General features: G+C 43.3%; 1 protein-coding gene across 2 annotated transcripts; it reads left to right on the forward strand.

Annotated features, from left to right (window-relative positions):
- The first annotated feature begins 215 nt into the window (after positions 1–215).
- Positions 216–27,500, forward strand: gpatch8 (G patch domain containing 8). Of its 2 annotated transcripts, none has more exons than XM_070922859.1 (8): positions 216–260; positions 4,804–4,881; positions 12,507–12,579; positions 19,543–19,610; positions 21,305–21,391; positions 21,573–21,716; positions 21,868–21,998; positions 22,404–27,500. In XM_070922859.1, exons 1-8 carry the CDS (start codon positions 216–218, stop codon positions 26,260–26,262), a joined length of 4,485 nt encoding a protein of 1,494 aa, XP_070778960.1. In that variant the 3' UTR covers positions 26,263–27,500. The 2 variants fall into 2 exon arrangements, with proteins under 2 accessions (XP_070778960.1, XP_070778962.1); XM_070922861.1 differs by lacking the exon at positions 216–260 and adding an exon at positions 17,191–17,232 and having other exon boundaries at positions 4,855–4,881.
- Positions 27,501–27,580: the final 80 nt, after the last annotated feature.

Here is a 27,580-nt window from a genome sequence, read left to right on the forward strand (position 1 = left end):
AAAATAGAAATTATGTCTGCGCATACAAATTAAATATAGATATTACAGCATTAATGTGGCTTGACTACATTCGCACAGGTAACACTGTAACATCTTGGTGGAAATTGTTGTTAAAGGTCAATTCACCGAATCGTTTGCGAAGTGCACATCATCGCTATAGAGCGCTTCTGGTGGACAGACGGAGCGAGCAGAGAAGCTGCTGCTGTGTTCAGAAAATGGCCGACAGATTTTCTAGGTTCAACGAAGACCGTGATTTCCAGGTAATACATGTTAGTCAGTTGACGATTTGCATGCGTTTTACAATGTCTAGATGTTTTAGCACATAAATACGGACTAAAACGTCACGGGCGGCTAAGAATTATTACACACTGCATTGTGCATTTCGGTCTAGATATCGCTTGCTAGCACTGCAAGCTAGCTAAGCTAACGCTAGTGAATGGGGCTAGTGCACTGCGTCTCTTTTGAATTTAACTTCCCTGACGTCTCAGTGTTTGGCTGCGTGCTATATTTGACTCCCATCGTGGGTTATGAACTGTAACATAATGCATACCACATAACCCTCTTACCCATGTAACAGTATAATAGACATGAAGCCCAACTAGCGTGTTAGTGACCTTGGGTAGACTGGTTATTTATCGACATATGCTAACGATGGATAGCTAGCTAGCAGATGGCTAACTCGTACGCACATTGGGCAATTGTAGCCGTACCAAGAAATGGCTGTATCATTTTGACAACTAGAATACAGCCACCGCAGCTAGTTAGCACGTTGACATTATCCTAGTTTCAGTCGGCTATCTGTTGGTCCAGTAATTAAATGACATTGTATGGCATTACCTCTAAATCTCACTACTTAAAAGCGTACAAGTGTGGGACATAGTTATCGATAGATTTTAGATAAACAACATGTCCTTGGCCATTCACTTGCTCATTTTCTCCTAATAAAACTGAATAACGTTTGTGTTTTTACTCTCGTAAAGGTTAACACCATTTTATTGTTGTTTTTGTTGTATTGATGGATTTACTTCACTTAATTTTGTTTGTCTTTCGAATGCGATTTAAATGTATTCTTCATTGGAAACAAAATAGGATGGACACATTGAGATGGTAACAAGGGGTTCTTATTTTGTTTAAGTTATTAATTAAGAATACTAATATATCTGTCCCTACTGCACATTATTATTTTTGTGACATGACAGTATTTCAGGTTGTAAATTTACATTTACAGAACTGAGTTGATAAATATCACAACCCATGTATGAGCTGTCTGTCTTTCACTTGCCTATCTGTGATCTATGACCGCACCCAGTAGAAGCCAAACATAACATTACTGACTAGACTACAAAATAAGCTTAATCCATGTTTGTAGTCAGTTTTTTCATCAGTCATTCATCACACTTACATTCTTTTGAATTGCTCAGGTGACATTGTAATCTCCCTGCTTTACCCAGCATCAGCCATACTTTGTATCCATCCATATTTTAAGCCATCTGATAGGTTTTTAATTCTTTGACATAATTGTTATCTACAAGTACAAGTGAAACATCTTAAGCATCTGTGTTACCGGGTGTCGTTCTGCAGCACATTTTGTGTCAGAAGCAAGTTAATGGTGTCAGTCCTTCTCTTCTTAATATCAAAGTAAAACTACCCTCAAACCTAAGTCAAGTGTAGGGATTACATGGGGGCTGGTGTGCCCAGTTATGCACAACAGTTTCAAAACATATTATTTTTCACACATCACATTGTCATGTTGTGGTGTCGTGTTATTGTATAAACATAGACATTATTGTGAATGCGAAGATAATTACTACATAGTAAAGATATTTGGTGACCACAATTGGTGATATTCCTCATCTGTGTGACCTTGTGTGGTTTTTCCAGTGATTTGTGAAGGAAGAGGATAGTTGCTGTACAAACATTGATGTTCAGGGTCAGAGAAAGGGCATAGATGAATAATTTGAACTCCAACCCAGCTGCTCTTCCTTATATTTTGTGACAGCATTTTGTTCTGTCATTTATGCCCCCATTAAAAATATGGCGAGTGTTTTTGAAAGTCTTTTTGTATCGCAGACAATAGTCTTAAACTTTGCTGCAATTGTGTAGCTGTTTGTTTCAGAAGTAGTCAGCTTTTTGCTGTAGCAATGATGTAGCGAAATAGGCGAATTAGCAGTCATGATGTAAAACTCATTGCAAGTTTAAGCAAGTTGATAAGAAACAGCTTGTGAAATTGCTTGTGTTTTTTCCTCTCTGTGTTGGTGTCCAGTGGGTTCTGCTATTTTGTTAGTGAGAGGTGAATTGCTGTGTGGTCTGAATGAGTCGGTTGAGGGCAGCTCCAGCTCAGCACAGTGGAGCTCTGTGTGTGAGATCTACTGTGAAGGCATTCATATGCTCAGTATTCAGAAAGTTTCTCTCTGACTCCATGGACTAAAGCCTGCTGCCAAGCAACACGGCGCAGGAAACACCCACAGATGGTCTACCTAATATCCACAGCACAACCAGTCCAACAGCTCTGTCCGCTCTATCGACTTGCATTGTTGTTGGAGCTCTAGCATGCGGCTAATCTTGAGTTGCAGAAACACACCAGGCAATTTATGAGCATCCACAGAGCTGTAGCTCTCATTTCCTAATGTGGGGTGGTATGGTATCCATTTCACTGTTGTAGAACAAATGGAAGTTTACTCTTGTACTTTACATCAGAGGACAAAGCTAAGATAATTTATATGCAGAGTCAGGTTTTTGAGGAAGCAAACAGCAGTGAAAATAAGAAGTCATTGTGCTGGTGGTGGTGGTGGTGGTGGGGGGGGGGGGGTGGCTGTGCGGATAGCACATTAAGTGGTCTGTGGAGGAGAGATGGGGTGGGGGGAGAGCAGGGAGCCATCGATTTGTTCATAGATAAGTCCTTTGCTCTTCCTCTACATCTCCCCTTCCCATAATCCCCAGCTTCACTCATGCTGATGAGGGGTCCTGTTTCATCTGAATTAATGACTGCCAGTGTGGCATCAAATCACCTCATTATTGTGGGCTGATTTGAACAGTTGCTTATCTCTGCAAAACCAGATTCCCCAAGAGGATATGGGATGTAAAGCCTCTTGCATGGCCTAGCCCATGTTAGCATTGTCTTTTTACTGCAACGTTTGCTGTCCTGTGGCTGTAGACTGTAGAATATTTTGCGGTGATCCTCCAATGTAAGAAGTCCTCAGTGATGGGGGCAAAGTAAATATCTTGCTGTGCATGTTCCTTCACCCCTCAATAGACATGAAAAGAGGATATAAAACCTCAGTAGTTGTATATTTTGTGTAGCTGCATTAGATTTAGTTGTTTACACATTTCCTATTAGCTGCAAGCAGCTAGAAAATAATATAATACCATGGACTATTTTTGGAATCTCTCAGTTTTCTGCTTGTGTGAAGGTCAGGAGAAAAGTCGTCTCACAAACATGACCTTCTTCTCTCCTCTGCTGCTAAAGAGAGGAAGCCATCTGTCTCAGGGCAGAAACTGCTCTATAAACACACTCCTTTTGGTTGAGGTAGCAAGCCCGTTACTCACTCTCTGTCCCACCCAGGGCATGGACTTAAATATGAATGCTCAATTGGTATAAGTAAAGCTAATTCAGACAACAAATAGCCTGAAGATAAAGGCTTCCTTCATTGCTATCGCTGCTGGAAAGAATTTACAGAGACGTACTCTCAAGAGACAGAAATGAACTTTGTCTAGTAAAATTTCAGTCATGGCTGTAAATAAACTCAAGTTCAAGTGGGTTATATTGTCATTCCTCAATATACAGTAAGGATTTTCCAAATCACGATCCGTTTGACTTTCAATTTTAAGGTCGCGATTTCATTCAAAGCTGAGAGCTGCGTGGTCAGCCCACCTCATCAGAGTCGATTCTCCAAAATCAGTAGAGTCACCATAAGTGGCGGCCTCCCTGGATGTGTTCTAGTCTGTGTGCTCAAAACAATTTCTGAGATGGCCCCCTCAGGCCAGGTTCTCACCTGCTTCAGAGCCAGTTTGTCACGTCTGAGATGTGGTCCGAACATCTGAGGTGGAGGCGAGGTCTTGTATTTTTGTGTAAACATGGTCCAGTGTGTTTTAATCCATGGGTTGCAAAATTAACATGCTGAGAGAAAACTAAAGCATTTGCCAGCTGGAATGTGAGTTATAATATAAACCTCAAATTGAAGGCTCTTTTAAAATAGAATAACTGTAAAATGGGATGGTGTATGAAGGGTCCAACCCAGTCACATATTTCCGGTTGTAGCGTATACCTACCTGTGTGTATTTTTTTTTTCCTCTGGTGATAAAACACACAGATGTATTGGCTGACAAAAATAAATATTTTTCATCACTTGTAGACACGCTGTGGGTAATATAACTGCTACAACGCTTTGTAGTCGTACTATTTAGTGTGAATGACAATTATTCTGTGCAAATTAAAGGCACTAGGCACACCTCCTTGCACAGTGCTGTCTCATTGTTTTGAAAAGATGGAGATTAATATAATGAATGATTCATCTTTTGGTCTATATATTTGGAAATGTTCATTACAATTTTTCAGATGTCTTTAAATATCTTGTTTTGTCCAACCAATACTCAAAATACCCAAAGATATTCTGTTTACTTATACTTAGAGTAAGAAAAGCAGCAAATCCCCACAACTGAGTTGCTGTGGGAATTTGGTAAAATGACGTAACTAATTAACTGATTATTTTTCTGTCAACCAACTAATTGTTTCAGCTCTGCCATCTATCAAGCAGGACTACATTATACATTTCTAAAATAAGCTTTTAAATGTGTGTCACTCAGGGTGGGAATCACTTTGACCAGTATGAAGAGGGCCAGTTGGAGCTGGAACAGGCATCCCTGGACAAGCCCATCGAATCGGTAAGGCTGCATCTATCATCCCGCACCATTGGACCAGCTGTGAGAGTGGATGATTGGTCCAGGGAGGAATAAGAACCACACCTTTTTACTCCATTCATTCTGTCCATGTAGATGCATCCAGTGTTTTCTTGAACACATTTGCCACCTAACCTGTAGAATCACCTGCCTCATGTCCATTAATACCCTTTAAGCCCCTCCCACTTCCCATGTCCTCTGCCTACTCCATTTCCTGTATGACAGTTAAAATGATTATGTATATGCTAGATCTTCCTGTTTTATGTAGAGCTTACAGATAAACATTTGATTTTTGTGTCAGTCTCCCATTAGTCATTGTTAGTCATCTTAGCACTATGAGATGAGATGACTCTGAAAGCATGGAGTGGATAAAGCACTGCCATTAATTTCTGTTTTCTTAATATCCTAGCTGTTCATCCATTTCAAAATTACAGATTTGGTAATAACTAGATATTATTCTGGATATTCAATATAACTGCTTTGAGTGAGGTTTCTATACAGAGCCCTGCAGTTTTGTTATATTTCTATGATCCTCTGGTGTGTTACCTACTCAACCACTCTGTGATTTAAAAGCTCATAAATTAAACAAGAGCAAACCTAAAACACATGTTGCAGGGCAGATTTGCTTTTAAAGACAGCTGTATTAGTTTACAATTATGTATCTGATTATTTTGCAGTGGCTCAAATGTGTTAATTAAAAGTGGGCAGTGCTTATTCCACTCCATTTAGCAAACGAGAGTGCACATTAGATGGTGTGAATGGCTACATTTGTGTTTGAGTGAGTGTGTTTTTATGTAGCTCTAGAATTTATGTGTTAGTGTATAGTGTTTGTGCCTATAGGACAGTTATCTTATTGTACACAACTTGGGGTGTTCGACATTTCTCTCCTGCAGCGAATTGGCCCCTATTAGCTAAGCAGCAATGACCCGGTTTGTATTTGCACGCTCTGCTTTCTTACTCCTATCTTTAGGGTCCTTGTAACGCTTCTCTGACTGTCTCTCTCTGTTTCACTACTGTCACACTCTACATCTATTCTCTCTCTACCTCTCTCGCTCCCTCCCTACTACACAGTGATTCGGTGTACAGTACCCTCTGTCATTCTGTGCTGGCATGGTGCTTGTGCAACTGGGACTGCATTTTTCGCTGAAGAGGCACATCAATAATAGCGCAGGCAGCTCTCTTCTTTCTGTCTTTCCCACTCTCTCCATCCCCTCTTCTGTCTCTAAAGCACTGTGGTGAGCAGGCCCAAACTCCTCTTACGTACACAGTGTCGGGTCACCTCTCCTCAACATTACGGATGTGCTTTGTGAGCTAAAGAAATAGGATCAGCAACCAGGTATAGATGAAAATAATAGTGTGGTTGTTGTTTTTCCAGTCTGAAAGAGATCTATGAGACACTGATGTATAAGTAACAGCACATTTTTTTTACTCCAGACGTCAGCAATGGTCGATTAATCATTAAAAGCTTATTAAATAATAGTTTTTCCTCAATGAAAGCAATATTCAAACAATTGGCATGGCTATTTTGCAGCATAAGTCAATTAGATATTTGAAAAATGAATAAACAATTAAATTCTCAGTAGCATTAATAAAACAATATAACAACCAAAATAATGGCTTGCTAAGAAAAATTCAAAACATAAAACATATCTTTTTCAATTTACTGGTGGACATGAATGAGATGAAACCAAACATTCAGGCCAAATCTACCCTATTTCTACATCAATGAAAAGAGCTGTAGGCTATAATTTAATTTTACCAGACCTGTGTCTTGTTGAGTTTTTAAGCAGCAGCAGGAGAAACTCGTCCTTGCTGACGGAGGTCTTCTGTCCTGTTTCAAAGGAAAAACGTTTTCTTATTTCTCACTCTGTATGATCATATTTGTAGCTTGAACATGTGTTTTCTATAGACAGAACCTCATGAACCAAAAACATTAGAATTTTATATCCTGGTAGAGTTCTATGAGTGACATACTTTCTCACAGGCACACAAACATCCCACTGTGTGTGGGTGGTGGAGAGGAAGAAAGAAAAAGGAGAGAGGTGGCCTGCTTACCTGGCTTGAGTGGCTCCTTTGCTCCTGCGCTATTATTTGTGGAGGGGCACTGAGGGCCGCGCTGCAGCATCACACAGTTCTTCCCACATCTGTGGAAAAATGGCCACATCAGAGGTGTTGTCAGTTTAGTCACCAATAGTAATACCTGCACACCTGACACATTCTCTTTGGAAAGTCCATGCCCAAAGATGAAGGTGGCAGATTTTTTATCCACAGGCAAGTAACCATGAATGTTTGCCACCAATTAAAACTGTTAATCCTGAAGATAATTTTAGAGGATTTGGTGACACCTGTCGTTACATCAGGTGTGTTTTCACAATACAAATGACATATTAGCCAAATGCCTCACAGCATCAACAGAGGACGAGGGGAAATGTATCTAGTCCTGCTTAGTCTCACAATAGACTCCATGTAGACTAACATATAGTACGTAACCATATTGTTAGGTACACAGGTCTGTCCCTGCCTCCGTAGTGCAAACCTTGTTACATCTTGGAGCTGTGACTGAATGCTTCAGCCCAGCTTCTCGGAGCCCCTCCCCTGCCACTTATTGTGTGTGATCTATAGGCAGCTAGAGGTCTGTGGTACTTTATTGGGATCTTTTTTCTCTTTCTGTCTTTCCCCTTTGGTCTTTGTTCTTTCTCTCTAACATTGTTTTTGCATTGCATGTGTTAACTTGGTAGCATTCAGTACTATTTTCTCTCAAAGCTCTGTCCTAATCACTACTACAGTTTTCCTCCCAGACTCATTCCTCCCACGTCTCCTGCCCCTTCCAGTCCCTCCAACCTACCCCCCCCCCCCCCCTCCCTTACCTGACCCTGTCCCAGAGTGATATGCAGCTGGCAGCCTCAGAGCCACAGAAACCACACACACACCGGAAATCTGAGAAACACATGTATACAGGCCACAGTAAGATTACTGTATGACTGTGTATTTCTTTTTATCCAAGTTGTTGTCATTACTTATTACTTATCTCCAATAGTTACTGAGGCCCATCAGGACTTTGGATACATTAAGTGGAACAGCACACAAAAGGAACATTTTAGGTATTATTGTATTAGCTGGTACTGACTTATGAAGTGTGTAGCCTTTTGCATTACAGCCAGACATTTGACACAGCAGTTTGTCACTGTTTACTTTTAGACCTACTATCACCTAGTAGGTGGGAAGAAGAACACAAGGAAAAGGTCAAACCTTGTCCTGACCCACATTTTTTAAACATTGCAAGCTCTTTATTTAGCACCAGTCTTAACACCGTGAGCAGCAGTGGTGATAGGTTCAAGGTCATTGCTGTAGCCTTCCAAATGTTTCACTTGGCAATGAAGAGTGGTGATTCAAAAAAACAATAACCATAAGCATTTGTCTGTAAACCAGTCTGAACACCTTACTTCAAACTCAGTTGGGATGTGAGTATCTCAGTCTCTATTTAAAGACGTAGGAGACCCCTTCAAACTTTGGCCTTCAGTGTTTACGATAAACAATAAACTTCCAGTTGATTGGGCTCTCAGAATTATGAGGTAAGTATGTATTTTTAAATTATTATATTTAAACATTTATATTAATTGGACAGTGCTTCTCTGTCATGTTCCTCATCACTTAGTTAATGAAATCTTTAATCCCTTCACGTTCAATCTGACACATCTACACTACCTTCATTTACTGAGATGTAGGAGCCTGCTGTTTTAGTCGTTTGCCACTTGATGCGCTGAGACAGGTGTTTCCATTTAGTCACACCTGCAGTAGAGAGTAGACCTGAGACTGACCAGGAATGTACAGAGCACCAAACACAAGGGAGCTGCAAGAGTTTATGACGAGCAGCAGGGCGCAGGAACTGTTCACCACCAGCACTTGCCAAAAGACATTCCTCAGGGACACGAGAGGATGATGATGAACTGCAGCAGCCCACTCTTTGCAAGACAGATTCCTGTCTCAGTTTTCTTTTCAGAAAGTGCAAAATCTCCGATCTGTTGTAGGTTTAGTCGCTTGCATGGATTAATATGGCTGTTACGTGTTATATCCTCCTTGGTAATCTGAACCAGAGCAATTTATTTGCAGGGTCACACAAACACACCCATATTGTACACACATAAATGGCCGTGTAGACAGAAGCAAAAAGATTCCTAAGTACTCTGAGGTCTCTAGGTGGGGTCCCCTGCATATCACTTCCCTTACCCATATCTTTTGCCATGCACTGTGCCGATGACAGGACTGTGCACACTTTTAAAAAATACCCCCCTTGTAGACCTCTTTTGTTTGGATAACATTTTCTATTTTTCTTTCTCCTGTATTAACAGTCAGTTGGTGGATTTATTGACATGCCTACCTTTTCTGTTTGTATACAGTATTATGTTTGTTTAAAAGCAGAGAGATTTGCATTTTTAAGAACTAGAGAAGCTAGCAGAATTGCAGTTGAAAGCGTTTGGCCGGTTTCTTACGTTGTGTCACGTGTGACTGTTTTTTTGACAGCCCAGTATTTTAAAGCCAGGTTCGTATGGAAATGCCTTCACTCCACTTGCACTGCTGTTGGACTCGCCGTCGTTGCTTTCATCCGTCTGTCTGTCTATTCTTTTGGTGCACTCATCTGTTGTTCAACACGCAGTCTGCGCCTCATCTCCGCCCTCTAACCTTTGCTGAGCCCATTTTGAACTAATCTCTTTATTAGTGTCAGCAGTTGTGACTGGTGCCTCATCCAACCTGCCCTTCTTGTTTTTATTTTGTTTTTATATCTCACTGAGATAAAAAAAAAAAAAAACTGGAAGGTTTGTGAGAGGAAACTTTTGTGATGGAAAATACACAAATCAGCTAACAGGGATTGTGTAGAGGCTGAGCAAGAGCATTTCTTAGGCAGCTAGTTTGGGGTGCATTTTATTTTCTTCCTTGCTCCAATTCTCAGATCAGCTAAACCCCCAAATCAATATACATGTTCGTGTGTAGAGTGCTATTGCACCATGATACTGCAGTAAGGGACAGAAGCATATCCAATGTCGGCTGGAGGGGAGGCGTTCACTGCAGCAAATTCTGCAGTGTTTTCTTTCCCAATGAAGTCAGGGGACATGCTGTCCACCAGGGAGGAGGCAACACACTCTTTCAGCCCCACAGCCTCTAATTCTGTATCTTATGACATGTCCAGGGAACTGCCAGGCAGGGACATCTTATACACAGTGGTAGCATGTTAATGTAGCCTTTAATGTCCTAGTTGTGATACAGGCAGGATGTCTCGAGTTCTCCTCCCACCATGTGAGGCCCAAAACAGATTCCTCTCTTATCTCACCCCACGGCGGAAGGGATCCGACAGTCACACAGAGCAAGCACAGCTCACACATCCATGAAATGGAGGGGAAAAAATACCAAACCCTAACAGAAACAGGAAGTGAAGCAGTTCAGCCTGTCTCTTATGTACTAGAGACAAACAGATTTTTTGGATATATTTGTGTTTAAGTGGCATTTGACACTTTTTACAGCTGCCTTTTCTTTCTTCCATAAATATTAAAAAGGGCAAAGGAAGGCAACAGTTTCCTCTGGCCACCAACAGTGGTTGACAAAAGGATTACGCCAAATGTATCCCAAATGAGACCTTGTGGGCGGAGATGCAGTGTGTGCTGTGTGTGTGACTACCACTCCCCTTCACATGCACTAACCCATACAAGCCCAGCTCACCTCCACCACCCTAGAAACTCACCTACACCATGGCTCAGCCTGCTCTGTTCTGCCCCGTGTCCCGACCTCCTCTTTTGCTAAAGAGAGCTAAATGAGCCCTGTTGAGCCATCACCTTCCTCTCTGTGCCTGATCCACCTGAGACTAACACAGTTGGAGTTTTGTTAACCCGCCCTCCACCCCCAGCCCGCCCCACCTCACCTCTCTGTATGTGCACCATTCACAGTGCGCTACTAACACCGACGATCCTTTTTGTTAAAACTCTTTAACAAAAAGCTGCATGCTGTTTTGTTCCAACCCCTTCACTTTCTGTTTGTGAAAGTTGATGTCAATCTCTTTGTGATTATAAATATCCTTTTTGTTTGGTTTGTATGTTTTTGGTAGAATGCAGCACTCTGGTGAATGTTAGACAAGCTTGGAATAGTTATAATCACAACAGAACAACACTGCTTATTAAGAAATCTCATTGTTTCCTGTTTATTTGTGCTTGAGGATGTACTGTAGTGTGTAGTGGTGGGACGGTCTTGCATTTCACTTAATGTTTTTGTTTTCTTGCTGACCCATACTAGTGATATAACAGTCTCAGACATGCACATTTGCCCCCAGAGTGTGCTAGGAATTCCTGTTGTGTATGTTCTCGCACACTCTCCAACCTCTTTGATTCATTATCAATTGGCTTATCTTGTCCACATGTGTAGTGTTTGTATACTCTGTCATAGCAATCATTAGTATTTCAAGAAAAGCAGAAAATTAATACTTTAAAGTGGATGGCCTCACTGCAGTTATACACTTTTTGGTTCCACTTTGAAAAATGTCTCTCAGCTTGTTGTAAAGCCACTGTAAGTACGTTGCTAGCTAAAAACTACCCTGCAGATTGGTTAAGGCCATCTAGTCTAACGTATGTTTTGTAGTTTATGAATACTAATGATATCCATGAGAATAATCAAATTAGAGGCATGCTAACTGCATATATTTGTGCATAATAATGCTTTAAAGTGTCAACCTGGTTAGCACCAGACCATTGATAACTGACCAGAGATGCTGGAGGTGTCCAAAAACATGCACAGTGGCTATTTCTGGTTTATCTTATGGGGCTACATGCACACAATGTCTCCCTCTCTTCACCTGCACACCCACATATCCCCTCACACGTGCATTCTGTCCACCCTGGGCCTTGTAATGGTAATCCAAGGCCCACTAGCTCCACTTCTGTCTCTTCCTCTTGCTATATTATTTGTGACAGCTGCATATGTTTCATGGTGCTCCCCTTGTCATGGTTACAGAATCACAGCAAGCTTGGAGTTTCTGGTCTTCGTTTTGTTAATGCAAGATTTCCATACCTGTTCTGTGTCACTTTTCTTTGTGTACTAAGATCTTGCTCTGTAGTGGTTCATATATGTATGCGTGTGATACATATATTACCCTCTCCTTACTCCTCCTCCTCCTCCTCCTCCTCTTAACTTCTCAGTTAGTGGATGTGACTTGATGTGTTATCTTTTATCATCCAAACAAATAGAAATGGAATGCCCTATTTCTTTGCCTTTTAAAAAAAGGTTTTTAAAACTGCACTCTTACTGTAGGAGGGTATCCTGTAGTTTACAGGCAACACATAGCCTCATGTATTCTTTATAGTGGAAAACCTACCCTTCCTCTCAGTCTCCCCCCTCTATCCCCCCACCCCCAACCTTACCACTCCTTGTGCTGGAAGACACTGATGTTACACGCTGTAGGTGATGTGGATGACGATAATGATGATGGTGATGGTGGTTGTGCTGATGATGATAGCGTGATCTGAGTGTTTTGTTTTGGTTTGTTTGCTTTTTGACCAGTGCCCACAGGGAAAAGCTTCTCTTATTATTGGAATATTTTTGGTTTTTTTCTCCTCTCTTCTCTCTGCTAGGATAACATCGGGCACCGACTGCTTCAGAAACATGGCTGGAAGTTGGGGCAAGGCCTTGGCAAAACCATGCAGGGTAAGGACTCACTCCTCTGTACACCTATGTTCAGTGTATACTGGTGGTACTGTGCCACTACCCTGTCATTTTCTTTCCCCTCATATTTCAAGGTTGTTGTTTTTTTGAATCAGCAAATCTTTCTCTTCACATTCTTTCTCTGATCTCTCCCTTTGTGTATGTTGCTGGGTAAAATAGATTTTTATTTAAACAAACGTCGTTCCAGTTGTTCCTGTCACTCTCATGCTGCTGTTCTCTCGAACTTGAAGAGGGAGGAGGCCTTGTAAAGGATTAAGACTGAGGGCAAGGCCCCTGGGGGTTGGGAGATGGAAGTGAAGTGTTTATTTGTCTTCCATTGATGCATTTAGTTTAAAGCATTTCACATTAAAGTGGGCGTTTCCCCTTCAAAATCAGTTTAATTGGATACAGTTTTGTTCACATCTAGTTGTTTTAGCCAACCAGCTTTGAGAAAAACTGGTTATGGACTTGCTGATTGCTGATGTGCCAGCATGTAAGTCTCATACCTTCTCTGGATCTTGCTCTGAACCTAAAAACAAACATCCTCTGATCAGCATACATTGCAGGGATTATATCTTGGTTAGAGAAGCTTAATGTTGTTTCTCTTTTGAAACATGGGCGTTTATTTTCTTTTGGGGCAGTGATGCAGAAGTAATAATGAAGAGCACATGGTTGACCCTGGCAACGCAAACCAGCAAACATGTTAGCCAGAACTCTATCCAACATGTATTTTCAGGAATGCAAAGCACTTGAATTATTACCTTTCTTGGGCCTTGTTTGGTCCAGTTGTATTTGCATTTACAGAACAAGCCCCTCTGGCAATGAAATTGGACACAAACCAGAACCAAGGTACACTAGACGGTCTGGATTTAAGTCTGCCTGGATTGTGTCTTGAGGTTTTACTAGACTCGCAATGTCAATCTAAATCGCTTTAGTCTATAGTTTGTATAACGTTAACTCATTAATAAATTAACATGTGTGCACTAGAAGTTTTCTCTTTTAGTTTAAGAAAATGCTCCAAAAGCTCTTCGCATTGAATTCATTCTGTAAGATGTGGAAAGCTTTCAACTAGAAAGCTGCATTAAAGAGGTTTGCTTTCAGGAGACAACTGTAATTGGATTGCCTAGTTGATATTGACTTGCCGTAAGAGGGAGCAGGCTGAACAGAGCTGAGTGTGTGGGTTGGTCTTGGCTAACGTCAGCACTTCATTAGCTCAACCCTGCTGTTCTCATAGGCTCATTGGCTCAGAGGCAGTGGTGCAGAGCCCTGGCATGTTTCCACTGAGCCTCTTCCTGTCTCTTCACCCTTTTTCCTCTCCTCATCAGTATCTTTACTTTTTTAACTCTCTCTTCATAGCCTCACCCTTCCCTGCACTTTCTCCAAAGAGGATGATGTGTATAGCATTGTCCCTGAGTGATGTCATCACTGGCAAGCCAATGAGTCCTTGCAGTCTAAGATCGGAGCTTGTTTTTCCACATCATTTCTGGCATTTAGTTTTGTCTACCGCCTCCACCATGTTTTTTTCTATACCTTTTTAATCGCAGATCTACCTGTTTCATTTCTAATACTCTCATGCAGTCATGTCTGTCCACTTCATTACTCTTTATTGCTCAAGTGCAACTCTTGCTCAAGTGCATTGCTCTCCCTGTAAACCCAGCAGTAACGTGCTCAATATCAGCATTTTAATGAGAAACACAACCCGTCTTGGAGTCTCCAGCACACGCCCAAACTATAAACAAGTTATAGCCTTACACAAGGACATATAGGGGCCTATGCAGAGCTAGCAAAGAAAGTGAGTTGCTCAGATAACATGTAAATAAAGTTTTCAGCCATGCACTGCTTAATTCAATTTGTGGACAGCATTAGATTAGAGATTTTCAGTTGTCCTTGCAATTGTCTGACGACAGACAGAAAACAATGTCAGTGAGAAGTGTTCTTGTGTACTTGACTATAGAGTTGTGTGTTTGACTATATCGAGACATACAGTAGTATGCAGTGATGATGAAACAGACGTTTACCCTGCTGAGACTCGGCCTTACTTTACCAGATGATGGCTGTGTTGCTTAATTTTGTTTTCTTACCAAAAGAGGAGGAGAAAATGGAAATGTATTCCTTTTTCTACTGTTTTGGTGTGATCTGAGAAGTCATTTTTACATAAAAGTGGTGTCATCAGATTTAATTACCTCAGAGTGTAAATAGTCTTGCAGGCAGGTAAATCACGTGTATCTTTATTTATATTTGCTCACATTGATTTGTGTCTGATTGAAGAGCCATGATATGTTGTAGTCTGACATTGAGACATTAAATGAAGATTGTGTGTATTGGTGAACTTCAAGAGACACAGATCTGATGACTGATTGTTTAGCTGTGTCATCCTAGCACCTCTTGTTCGTGTACATATATGGCTTTGGTTGCATGTGTTGTCTCATAGGTATTCTTGGCCTGACAGTGGCCAGGGACCAGAGTAGACCAGGAAGCTGCTTCATTCTGGGCAGGCTGACAAGTGTATGGAGAGTAACAACACATCAGTTTAGCGTTGTTGTTTATTTCCATCTGGCCTTGAACAGCTGAATAGCAATCTATTTGAAAGTGATAAGGATGTGTGCTTTGTGTGGAGGAGAGAACAAGTTTCAGGGGCTGACTGTGCTGTTGTTTCTGCCGCCGGCACCACTGATGTGTGGTTATGTAAGCATCCTGCTTTGTGGGCAGATGAGACTGCAGCAAAGTGTGTCCAGTTGTTGTGTAGGAATTAATGGCCCAGTGGTGGAGCCCACTATCTCCGATTTGCTAATGCACTTCAGAGTAGACTCACGACACAATTGCACCCTTGCTTCACATTGAAGTCTGCTGGATAATCATTATTATCTTCCTCTCCTTTCCTGTCCTCCTTGCCAGAAGAGAAGGTTTTTGAATTTTGAAGTGAAAGCATTGTGTCCCCTTTTTTAAGTTTTTCACTGTATTGACTTTGTTCTTATTCTTCTTTTGTCCTTTTTGCCCCTTTTTAGGTAAGGTTTGTTGGATCCCCTCTGTATGTCAGTGTGTGTGTGTGTGTGTGTGGGTGTGTGGGTGTTTTCTTTCTCCCACTCTGCAGTTGACCTCAATGTAACACCCCTTTTTACAGTGTACCGTAGGCTAATGGCCTCTGTCAGCTTCCTCCTCTTTGCTTCATAATCACTAAACCTTAATTTCAATCTGCACAAGTGTAAAGTGCTTCGATTTGAACAAAGAACAAAAATCCATTTGAAATCAAGATAGATTTAGGAAGCCATGATTCCATCACATCCCTTAGAATCATCATCTCCACGTATGTTAGATTTTTTTTTTCCTCTTTGAGTTTCCGTTGCTGCTGTCGGGTATCTGATTGGCTGTAACCACGGCTCAGACTTTGAATGGCTTGCAGAGTAGACAAGTTTTCCCCCCTCTGCTTGTTTGCCTGTTTCTACCTCCAAACCTGTGAAACTTGTGTGTATGTGTGTGGTCATTATGTGGGACTGAGATGTGCGTGTGTCTGTTACTGACCGGGCCATAGAGTTGACTTACAGGGAAAACCTCACCACCTTCTACACCCCGAATGTCTCTGTCCCCATGGTTACACGCTCCCGTCCTCCCCCTGTTTCTTTGCCCCTCCTGCACAGCATGTTTGTCCCAGAGGTGCACTCCTGCCTGCCTCAAACTGTCACACTCACCTGGGGCTTTAAGCAGTGTTGGAGGTAACGCACTGAACTACTACTTTCACACGATAGAGTGAAATGTAACACTCCAGACGGGTGCACAGTTCACAATTTTAAGTGTACTTTGGTAAAACTGCTGCTGCATAGGAATGCAGAACCCGCTCTAAGCACTGCTCAAAGCCTTGCTGGCTCTTTCCTCAGGTACATTTTATGTGTCATGTGTTCACTTGTTCCGGGGTTAAGCACATCCCAAAACAAGCTTGCTGGCTATAGGCTAGTGAGGAAATGAAAGAATCTTTGCTAGATTTGCTAACTGGGCTGACAAACGTCTGCGAAGCAAAAGCTCAAAGGGGGAAAATGGTGATTGTCCCTAGAGGCATTTATCATTTCAGGCTAGATATTTGACCACAAATTCATTTCCCCGTACCAGACACTCCAAAAGTAGATGCTACTTTTGATTCATGACTTTTGTTAGATGATGCACTTCCTTTTTACCTGTCAGAGTTAATATGCCATCAGACTCCGCTGTTTGTTTAATCATTCCCTCACCCAGTACAGCTCCTCCAAAAGTACTTATCTGATGGGTTTTCTGCTCTGTGATGACAAAAGTGAAGGTTTGCTAGGTTTTTATTGATACAGGACTTTTGTACTTTGTGGGGTGGGGTAGTTTGGTAACTTTGGGGCATATTCTGGTTGAGAGAGCAACATGCCGCCAGGCTAGGGGCCTGGGGACTGGGACGAGTGGTTGGGAGAGAGTGGTGAGAGGAAATCCCTGTAAGCACCTAGCCCTGAGTGAAGGGATGAGGGGGGTGGGGGGGTGACACACTGATGCCCCTCTGGTAATAAACCCCCCTACACCCCACAACCACACTCCCAACCCCACCCTCCCTTCTCTATGTGCCTCAATCTTCCTGCTTAACCAATTGGTGTTTCTTTTTTACAGCGATTTGATCCTGCCCATGTTGTGCTGATGGTAAACTTAGTGGTAAATGTTATTTTATCCCCCAATTGAATTGTTTTTTTTATTTTGTTTTAATTTCTCCCATTTTTTGTTTTCCTCTCATCACAGCACCAATGCTACATAGGCTTTCAATTCTCTCTGTATTAGTCCTCATTCTGCTGCTTGAATATTATCATGCATATGTATTACTCTTAGAACATTGTCATTTTGTTTGTTTTCAGTTTTTTTAAACCTTGTGATTCACACCCTGTGATTTAGATGCACATTGTTTTTGTCTGGTCCCTGTTTTTTCCACTGGAATGGGTAATGTCGAAGTATTGTCACTGTGTTTAAAGATTGGTGATAGTTTGGGTTGACTGTAATTGTTCATTAATCTTTAATTCTGGGCCTGGCTTGTGACTCAATTCAGACAGACCACTGCAGTGGCTGACTAACAGACCACCCCCTTTTTTTGGTTTCACTTCTCTACCAGGCAAAGAGTCATGTGAACACACATGTCTTTCAGTAGATAGTCTTGTGATCTAAATATCACACAATCAGTCCTCTCCTCAGTGGAATAAGTCCTCCACAATCAAGCGATCAGGGTTACGTTTTCAGCTAAAACCCCACCCAGCTGCCAGACACTGCAGTGGGACTGAGAGTCCAGGCAGGCCATTATATGTTACAATGCCCATGCATCTATGATTTCAGAATTAATATGTCATTGGGCTGTGATGACTAAATTACTCAAGGAAAGCACAGGAATGACAGATATTTACATCAAATAATGTTCTTACCTTCCTCTGTCCAGAAAGGTAAGAATGTGCCAGGAAGTAGTCCTATTTAAAGTCATACATTGACAGTTTCAAATGCATTTAATATATTATACATGCTGTCTTTGGGCTCTTTTTGGCTCAAAGTACTACTTTGGCAGGACAGTGGAAAATTAGCAAAAACCTTAATTTTTAGTCAAATTTGTAGGAAATTCAAACCAGCTGCCCTACTTGGCGCAGGTGTCATAACAAGCCCAGTGCTTGTAGTTATTCCATATGCCCAATGGTATACATAAAAATTGATTCATGAAAAAAAAAAAATTATATATGTGGGAGGAAAAAAACTGAAACCAAACTTAACTGATAATCACTATCAGTAAGATCGATTATTGTATCTGGCTGGCAACAGGAGCAGCAGACTAGTCCAAATTCTTCTTATGCCTTTTGTGTTGAGATTCCCCTGTCTGTCTGTCTGTCCTCCCCTTCCTTCTCCTCCTACCCATACCCATGTTTTACCAGGTAAGTATCCCCATCCCTTGCACTGTCACCATGGCGATACCTGGCCTGTGACGTCACTCTGCTGTAGTTCAGTGCTTGTGTCCTTTTTTAATTTTACTCTGTCTTTCTCTCTGCTTTGTTTGGCTGATTATGAGTGGATTAAGCAATTCTGTGTCAATCTCCAAAGTAGTTTTGATTTTTATATATTTTATATCTTTAATGTTTCATTCTGTTTTTGTTTGTTTTGGTTGTCTTTGGTTTGTTTATTTTTCTACAGTTAATTTCCTTCCGATCTAGCTCTTTTCACAGCTTACGTAACATAGCTTAAGTAGACAGAGGAAAATAATCTTTCAGCTCCAGTTGTGATGAGGAAGGGGGCCTGGGACAAGGGAACAGATCTGGACCTCAGGACAGTGAAAGGGGCTTGCAAGGGTCAGCCAGCCTGCAGACATTTCAGAAAGAGATGATGCAATAGGCCTTAGATAATATTGGGAGGGTTTGTTCCCCTCACGGAGGATGTCGCAGTGGCAGCAGCTGCGCAGGCCTGTTGCAACTCCCTTCACACACACACACACACACACACACACACCGCAGTCCCTCAAGCTGTAGCGTCCTTGATAAACTTGGCATTCTGGTTTAACAGGACTGCAGCAATGAACGGGTGGAGGAGGGGTGGTGGGTGGTACACTGAAAAGATACGGAAACAGATTGGCTTAAAGCTAACAGCCTTGTTTCTAGTGAACTTTCTCTAGTAAGACATAGTGCTGACAACCCCGATGCCCTTGACTTCATTAAATTTACCAATAATACAACAATTGCAGCTAATTTGACTCATTCAAAATGCAAATAAGCAGCCAGGTCAAATGTAACAGGAAGACTAGATAATTGTCTCTACTTGGTGGCTGCAGTAAGCTGTGAGAATGGCTGGTGTTTGGTTCACTGTAGCTTTCTGGTCTCTTTGCACTTCAAGGCAAAATTCTCTAACCCCAGCACCCTATGCTCTAAAAGCAGGCTGTCTCCGAGCTGGCTCTCCATCCCAGTCTCAAAAACTCACCTAGTCCTCTCTCTGTCTCTTTTCCCTCAGGTCGCACCGACCCTGTGCCCATCATCCTCAAATATGATGTCATGGGGATGGGACGGATGGAGATGGAGGTAAGATGCTGTTTATTTTATCCCCATCACTTATTTATGTTGTTCTTAAACAAAATCAACAACTGTTCAGCTGCAAAGTTGTGGGCCACTTGGCTACACAAGGTCAAAGAATAGGATTACCAAATGGTGGCTTATAACATAAAAAAAATCTGTCATCAGTTTCAGCTCACTGCTGACTTCCAAACAGTCTCTGGAAGAATCATTGAGTGCTTTGAATCCTTTTCCATGTTTTCTGCCATACATGAGCCGAAGATCACTATGCACAGTGCCAAGTTTCAGCTGGAGTCGTGTAAAGCTCAGCAGTGTTGGACTGTTGAGCAGCGAAAACATTCTCTGAAGTTATCAATCACGCTTCACCAACTGGCAGTCTGTCAGACAAATGTGAGCGCTGTGGATGCCAGGAGAACACTACCCGAGTGAATGAATAGGTGCCAAATGTAAATCTGTCCGTGGAGAAAGATTCATGGTATGGGTGAGGTCCCTGAGCTCCACTGAAGGGAAGTCTTAATTCTACATCACACAGTGACATACTACACACTCCTGTGCTAATGTCTTTGCGGGGGCTGCTTCAGCATTACACTACATTAATGAAATGACAGTGATCCTCTGCAAAAGTGGTTTGTCAAGATTTCAGTTAAAGATCTCGACTGTGGTGTGCAGAGCCTGGACCTTGACCCCAGCCAGCACCTTTTGAGATGGACAGGCCTTAAAATACAGTTTGATACAGTAACACTGGTTGTCTCAGTAAAGACGCAGACGCTTTGAATCTGCTGCCTGCAGAATGCCACTGATCTTGGAATATCAGTTCCTGCCGTAAATTGCATTTGACCTTCATAATTTTGGCTGGATATCATTAATCTAATTTCTACGTTGATGTCTTCCTATAACCCATCATGTCTTTACTATTCAAGCCCAACATAACTACAGCATACATATATCCTCTGTAAATCACTTGTCCTGTGTTCACCTTTAAGAAAAAATCAGAAACCTCAAGGGAGAAATTTATATTATGTATTTTGGTTTCCTGATGGCTTCCCCTAGTTTTGCATTAATTTGATGAAACTGTTCTGGTTTGTGACTTGGTAGATGGAGACCTTATTTCGAAGCAGCCAATTAAAATGTGCATAAAACAGTAACATCAGCTTGCTATCGTATGCAGAGCAGACGGTCACACTGAGCAGCCTGCTGAGCAGCCTGCTACACAACACAACAGCAACAGACTTTGAACAATAACTCACATTAACTTTCCTGCTAAAGTCGTCTTCTTATCTAATTTACGAACATGAACACACGTCTTGTCCTGCACCTTTTTGAATGAGTGACCAAACAAACATCCACCGGGTAATAGTGCACCGCTAACGTCAGATTCCAGCCTTATTAAACAGCATGGAAACATGTCTGCTAATGTCAAAACTATTAACAATTTGTTTCTAAAAAACATGACATTATTCCAGGCTGAAAAAAATGAAAGACTAAATGTGATTTCAGTTAGACTTTAACAATCATAGGAGAAAATACAAGCAACATAAACTGGCCAATCATAGCCCCTGTAGCCCAGATGTGCCAACAGCATAACGTCTGGTCCACACAGTGTATTAAACATATGAATGGCATATGAGATGAATCTGAATTGCTCCCATTGATTCAGGGGTGTTTTGCTTTCTGTGAGTAACTGCTGTGTCTGTCCTTTTTAGCTGGACTATGCAGAGGACGCCACAGAGAAGAGAAGAGTGCTCGAAGTGGAGAAGGAGGATACAGAAGAACTGCGGCAAAAATACAAGGTGAGACCCTTCAGCCTTGTCATAATTAGTGTATACTAGTTGAGCTGCTGTGGTAAAAACATCAAAGGTTGAAGGAAATGGAGGTCAACTACTCTAGTTACTTTAAGGTTTTTCTTTTACTCTTTGAACACAGTCGAAGATTCATTCACTCATTCCCTCCTGTATTTCCCATCAACAATAGGACCAGATGGAAAAGGAGAAAGCTATTGCAAAGGCTCTGGAAGACCTGAGGGCCAATTTCTACTGTGAGCTATGTGACAAACAGTACACCAAACACCAGGAATTTGACAACCACATCAACTCTTATGACCACGCTCACAAACAGGTACTTGTGATTATTGATTCCTACGCTGTCAATGGTGATCTGCTTTGTGTGAAAACATGAGAGGTGTATGTCTTTTTTACCGTGACAGAAGAGATCCTGATGTGCTTTGTTTCTCCCTGTCTTGTCAATGTCTTTCTTTTGTGTAATGCAGAGGCTTAAAGAGCTGAAGCAGAGAGAATTCGCTCGTAATGTGTCATCCCGTTCCCGGAAACATGGAAAGAAGCAAGAAAAGATGCTGCGCCGATTGCATGAGCTGGCTGAGCAGAGGAAACTACAGGACGTGTAAGAATTTATTCCTGGAGCGCCCTCTGCTGGCTGGATTTCAAAATATAGCGATTGGTTGTACAATTGCATGTCTGTTGTGTTACAAACACCACATATTAAAACAAAAAATATAGATTTCATATCATTTTAACAATTCACTCTCACAGTAGCTCAAAACATGATAGAATTTAAATGTTTGTTGTCAATTTTAGGACATTTCCCAAACTGTCGGAAGTCCCTTCTTTAACAGCCTCTCAATTCCTTGAATGATTTTTTTGTTGTTGTTGATAAAACTGAGCTCCTTTTTGTGATGATAAACAAACACAACAAGCATGCAATTATCCTGAACTGTTACTGCAATTATCTCTGGTATGTATTGGAAACACGTATCCCACATCACATTGTCATGCTTTTGTGTTTCAGTACTCCAGGAAGTGGGCCGATGTTCAAAACCACCACAGTGGCTGTGGATGGAGAGAATGCAGAAGATGGCGACAACATGCCGCCTGAGAACACTGCTTTGACAGAGTGTGCCCTGGAAGGATCACTGGCAGATAAAACTGGGCAAGCATCCCCAAAGCCAGGTCCAACCATCAGCTTTTCTCTGGGGAAGAACAGCTCCTTATCCCCAACCTCTAGTGGCGCATCCAAAGTCAGTGTGTCCTTCTCTTTTGCCAAGAAAGCCCCGGTAAAACTGGAGACAGCAGCAGCAGTGTTTGCTGATCACGGAGAGGAGGCTATGGAGGAAGAGGAGAGCCAGGAGGGAGAAAAGGCTGGAGGGCAAGAGGAGACATCTGGCTGCAGCACAGACAGCCCTAAGGGTGGTGAAGGAGGAGGTGAAGGAGGAGAGAGCGGTAGTGTGGCAGGGACGGAAGAGGTTCAGCAGCCTGACGACGGAGGATCTCTAGCCTCCACTCTCAACAAACTGAAGATGATGATGAAAAAAGAGGAAGGATATGCTGGACAGGAGCCTCAGTACTATCACTATGTACCTCCCGCTCACTGCCGAGTAAAGCCTCACTTCCAGTTTTTGCTGTTTATGAAGGCCACTGAACAGTGTCTGAGCAAAGAAGAGGATGATGAGGAAGAGGGGCAGGAAGAGAAAACGGTCGAAGACAGTTCTGAACAGACGGAGCCCAACGTTACAGAGTGCAAGACTGAAAAAGAACTAGATAATGTTACTTCAACCCCTGACCCAGAGCCAACTCCTCCGTCACCCAAACTGAAGTCGGAGGATGTTTCTTCATGTGCAGCTGACACAGTTTCCATAGTTCCCGCTTCTCCTACACAAAAAGCAGAGAGCACACAAGATACTCCGGATTCCAACTCGGGTCCTAAAGTCCCCACAGGTCCCTTCTTTCCAGTTCTGAGCAAAGATGAGAGCACTACCCTGCAGTGGCCCTCTGAGCTCCTCGAATTTACAAAAGCTCAACCTTCCCTGTCTTACAGCTGTAATCCCCTCTACTTTGACTTCAAGCTGTCCCGCAACAAAGGAGTACGTGGTGGGAAAGCAGCAAAGTCCCCTAAGCCTTGTGAAGAGTCTGATGACAAGGGGCAAGAGATGGCTGCCTCAACGGCTGAAGTAGATACAACAACTAAACCAGGGACCAGCACTGACAAAGACAAGCCAACAATGAAGGGAGAGCCTGGCCAATCAGAAGGTGATGAGCAAAAGCCTGCAACTGGCAGCAGTAGTGCCAAGAAAAAAAAGAAAAAGAAGAAGCATAAGAAGTCTGCAAAGCACTCAAAACGCAAAGAGAAGGAAAAGGGAGCAAAAGAAGATGCTGAGGAAGTGACTGAGGCGACGCAAGAGAAGCCCAAAAAGAAGAAAAAACACAAACGGAAGAAGAGCAAAAACAAGGTTCCAGATCAAGATGAGGCAACAGGTGATGAAAAGGAAAAGGCAAAACCAAAGTCAGAAGACAAAGCTGTTGCCTCCTCTGTTCAGCTGACAACTGGAGGGGGAGGGGCTACAGGAAACACAGGAGCGGAACTGGGGAAGAGGAAACGTGCTACTAAGGAAGTGCCTTGCAAGTCTGGAGCAGAAGAAGGAGGAGCTGGAAAAGGCATGGACAAGGCCAACTCCTCAGAGGAGCACAGTGGCACCAAGCGACAAAAGACTGACTCCAGTGCACCTCAAAGTGCCTCCTGCTCCACCTCTGCCCAAAAGAGTCCTGGTCCTGGTAGACCTCCCAGCAGTGAGAGTGAAGAAGAAGGGGGCTCTAATACTCAGCGCTCACGTCATCACAGGTCAAGTCCTCGGGAACAACGCCGCCACCATAGTGAGGAATCAAGGCGGTCCTGCAGCCGTTCTTCAAGGCGGGGGGAGAGGCGGGGCAGCAGTCGTCGGCGCCATCGTGGCCAAACCTCCCGTAGTCACTCTTACTCCAGCAGCTCTGAGCGCTCCTCAGCAGGCAGCAGTGCCTACAGCCACCGTAGCCGCAGCTACTCGGACAGCTACAGTGACTACAGCACAGCGGGTCGCAGACGGAGGCACTCTAAACGTTCGTCAGACTCTGAGTATGAGCGAAGGGGAAGTCGAGGACGTAGACGATCCAGGAGACATCAGTATTCCTCTTCCTCCTCAGAAGACTCCCGCTCACGTTCACGCAGCTACAGCCGCAGGAAGAGGCACCGGCGGCACCATCGGAGCAGCTCAAGAAGCTCTAGTAGCTGGAGCCGCAGCACCAGTGCGAGATCCTGGAGACGCAGCTACAGCCGTAGCCACAGCTCTGCCAGCCGCTCCTCCAGTTCCACCAAAGGCTCCCCTCGCCGACGGGTTCCCAGGGGTCGAGGTGACAGCGAAGCACAACGCAGAGACTTCAACCGTTCTCGCATCTACCGCTCCCAGTCTCCCCGTTCATCTTCATCCCGAGGCCTTAACCGCAACACCCATACGTCCAGCTCGCAGGCTCTGAGGCCAGGGGGGTCCCGGGATGCAGGGGAACAGAAAAACACCCTTACTGCACGCCAGCTGCTGGAGAAGGTTCAGTCTAAGAAAAGCTCTGTTGATTCTGCACCAGGAACAAAATCTGGGATTAAGATTAAGGACCCACCACAGGGCTACTTTGGTCCAAAACTACCCCCCACCCTGGGAAACAAAGCCATGCTGCCGCTTTTTGGTAAGCTGCAGGCAGGGAAGAAACCACTGATTCCCCTAACCAGACCTGATGAGGGTGAGAAATCAGGAGCAGGAAAGGGCTCTGAGGCTGAGAGAGAGGTCATCCTGGTAGAGCCTATAAGGGAGTTCCCCCCTCCACCACCACCTCCAGCTCCACCGGTCCAGAAGGTTGAGGAGGCCCCACAGAGCACAGTGGTGCCAGAGGAGACCCAGCACCCCACGACAGAGGCCCAGGTTCTCCCAGAACCCCGGCCATTGTTTGAACAGGAGCCTTCCATGATGATGCCCCAGTACCAAGGGGAATCTGGGCAGGACCCCTCTCAGAACCCCATGATGGAGTCCCTCATGCCAGAAATGCAGCAGCAGCAGCAGCAGCAGCCACCAATGCACGCCTACCCTTCTTACCCTCCACCCACCCTGGAGGAGGATGGCATGGAGGCAGAGGAGGATGGACTGGCTCCTTTGGAGAGTCAGCCCATTACGTTTACACCAGAGGAGATGGAGAAATACAGCAAGCTGCAACAGGCTGCACAGCAGCACATCCAGCAGCAGCTTTTGGCCAAGCAGGTCAAGACTTTTCCCTCTGCTGCTGCAGCTGCCGCCGCGGCTGCAGCAGCAGCTGCCAACATGGCCCCTGCTCCCCCTCCTCCAGCCCTGCAGCAGATCCACATTCAGCAGCCCACTGTGTCTGTAGCCTCTGGCACGTCAATCACCACAGTGCAACACGCCATCCTGCAGCACCATGCTGCCACTGCTGCAGCCATGGGCATCCACCCAGCGCATCCCCACCACCCTCACCCTGCACATGCCCAGTTGGCCCAGGTACACCACATTCCCCAGCACCACCTTACCCCCATCTCCTTGTCTCATTTGGGCCACTCCCTCGGTCATTCTCTGGGACACTCACTAGGACACGCTGGGCTGATTCCTGCCCACCCGACAGCCTTCCTCTCTGGTCAGCCTATACATATTATCCCAGCGTCTGCACTTCACCACACCCCCTTAGCTCTCCACCATGTACCACATACAGCCCTCTACCCCACACTTTTCACACCCCGGCCCTCACAGGCTGCTGCAGCAGCGGCTCTCCAACTCCACCCACTGCTACACCCAATCTTCTCAGGGCAGGACCTCCAGCACCCACCTAACCATGGCTCTTGAGTTATGATGCAAGTGAAGGAGTATAGTCACAGCACCCGACCACTGGAAGAAATACTTACCCGGTCTGGTTTTGGGTTTTAAGATGAAGTCTTTGCGACAACATGCAGGCAGTGAGACAGGAAGCTGTCAATAAACCACCATTTTACTGGCCTACACAGTGCAGCAAGTTGTAGCCACAAAGTGGTGCTGCCTGTGTTGGGGTCAAAATAGACACTAACACTTTCTTCTGGCTCATGTGTGTTTTCTTTTCCATGTTTTGCCCTGAATTTTTTAAACGGTGTAGATTTAAAGAGACTTCCTCAAGACATTGGTTTATATTTCAGCTTGGTGTATATTAACACCACCCATTTTTTTTTTTCAATGATAATTCAAAGAAACCACTGGAGGTGTTTTTTGTTCCTCACATAAAAAATATTATTCAAGGTTTTTGCTCACTTTGGCAGCCAAAGAGAGATGTAATTGCTGAAGCTACAAGCAGAATCATGTTAGGAGGGTGAGTTAAGTGGTCTTGTTCTAGAGAGGAACAGTGCCGATTCTGTAATGTAGCCTTCAGCCCAACCTGTAACCTGTTTCATAATTACTGATACTCTGTTTATGTTCTCATGACTACTTGCTCTCTATTGGATCCTTGGTCTCAAATAATTTGTATTGCAGTAACTTGTACATATATCAGTGTGTAATGTGAAGAATCCCATCAATGATGACCATATAAAGTTACAGCTATGGTGTCCAAATTGGTATGACATTGTCACATAGGAACCTCCTCTCTAATCGAGGGGAAATGTGATGTTGGGGTTTTAACACCTGATGCTCTGAGGTAACGCTCATGTTCCCCGTGGTGAGGGTACACCTGAATAAATTGCACTGAAATCTGTACATCGAGATGGTGCGTTTGCATCATGTAACAATAAGATTGTAGAATACTGCAATAATTGTATTTTTCTGTTTTTAAATTATTTTCCAAAATGCTCTTCAGAAGAAGGGCTGTGTTTTGCTTTTGTGTAATTTTGTAAATAAAACTGCTGTAGATTAACCTATTAACACTCTAGAGGTTTGAGAACTGGCATTGGAAAAAGCAGAATGACAGGAAGGATGGAAGATGGACACGTGTATGTATTTTATCAAGGTTGTTTCTAAATTACCTGGCTAAAATGGGCGAAGGATGGTGATCTGTCAAACAGTAGCAACTCTGTATTTTTTAAAAACTTACTGTTTCAGCAAATAAAATCTTGAGTTCATGTGGGGTTTTTTTCCATATTATGGTGGATTAATGAGTAAACATTTAATCTTCTAACCACTTGGCAGTCACATGAATAAC

This window comes from Enoplosus armatus, chromosome 17 (genome assembly GCF_043641665.1).
Source record: "Enoplosus armatus isolate fEnoArm2 chromosome 17, fEnoArm2.hap1, whole genome shotgun sequence".
NCBI classification, from domain to species: domain Eukaryota; kingdom Metazoa; phylum Chordata; class Actinopteri; order Centrarchiformes; family Enoplosidae; genus Enoplosus; species Enoplosus armatus.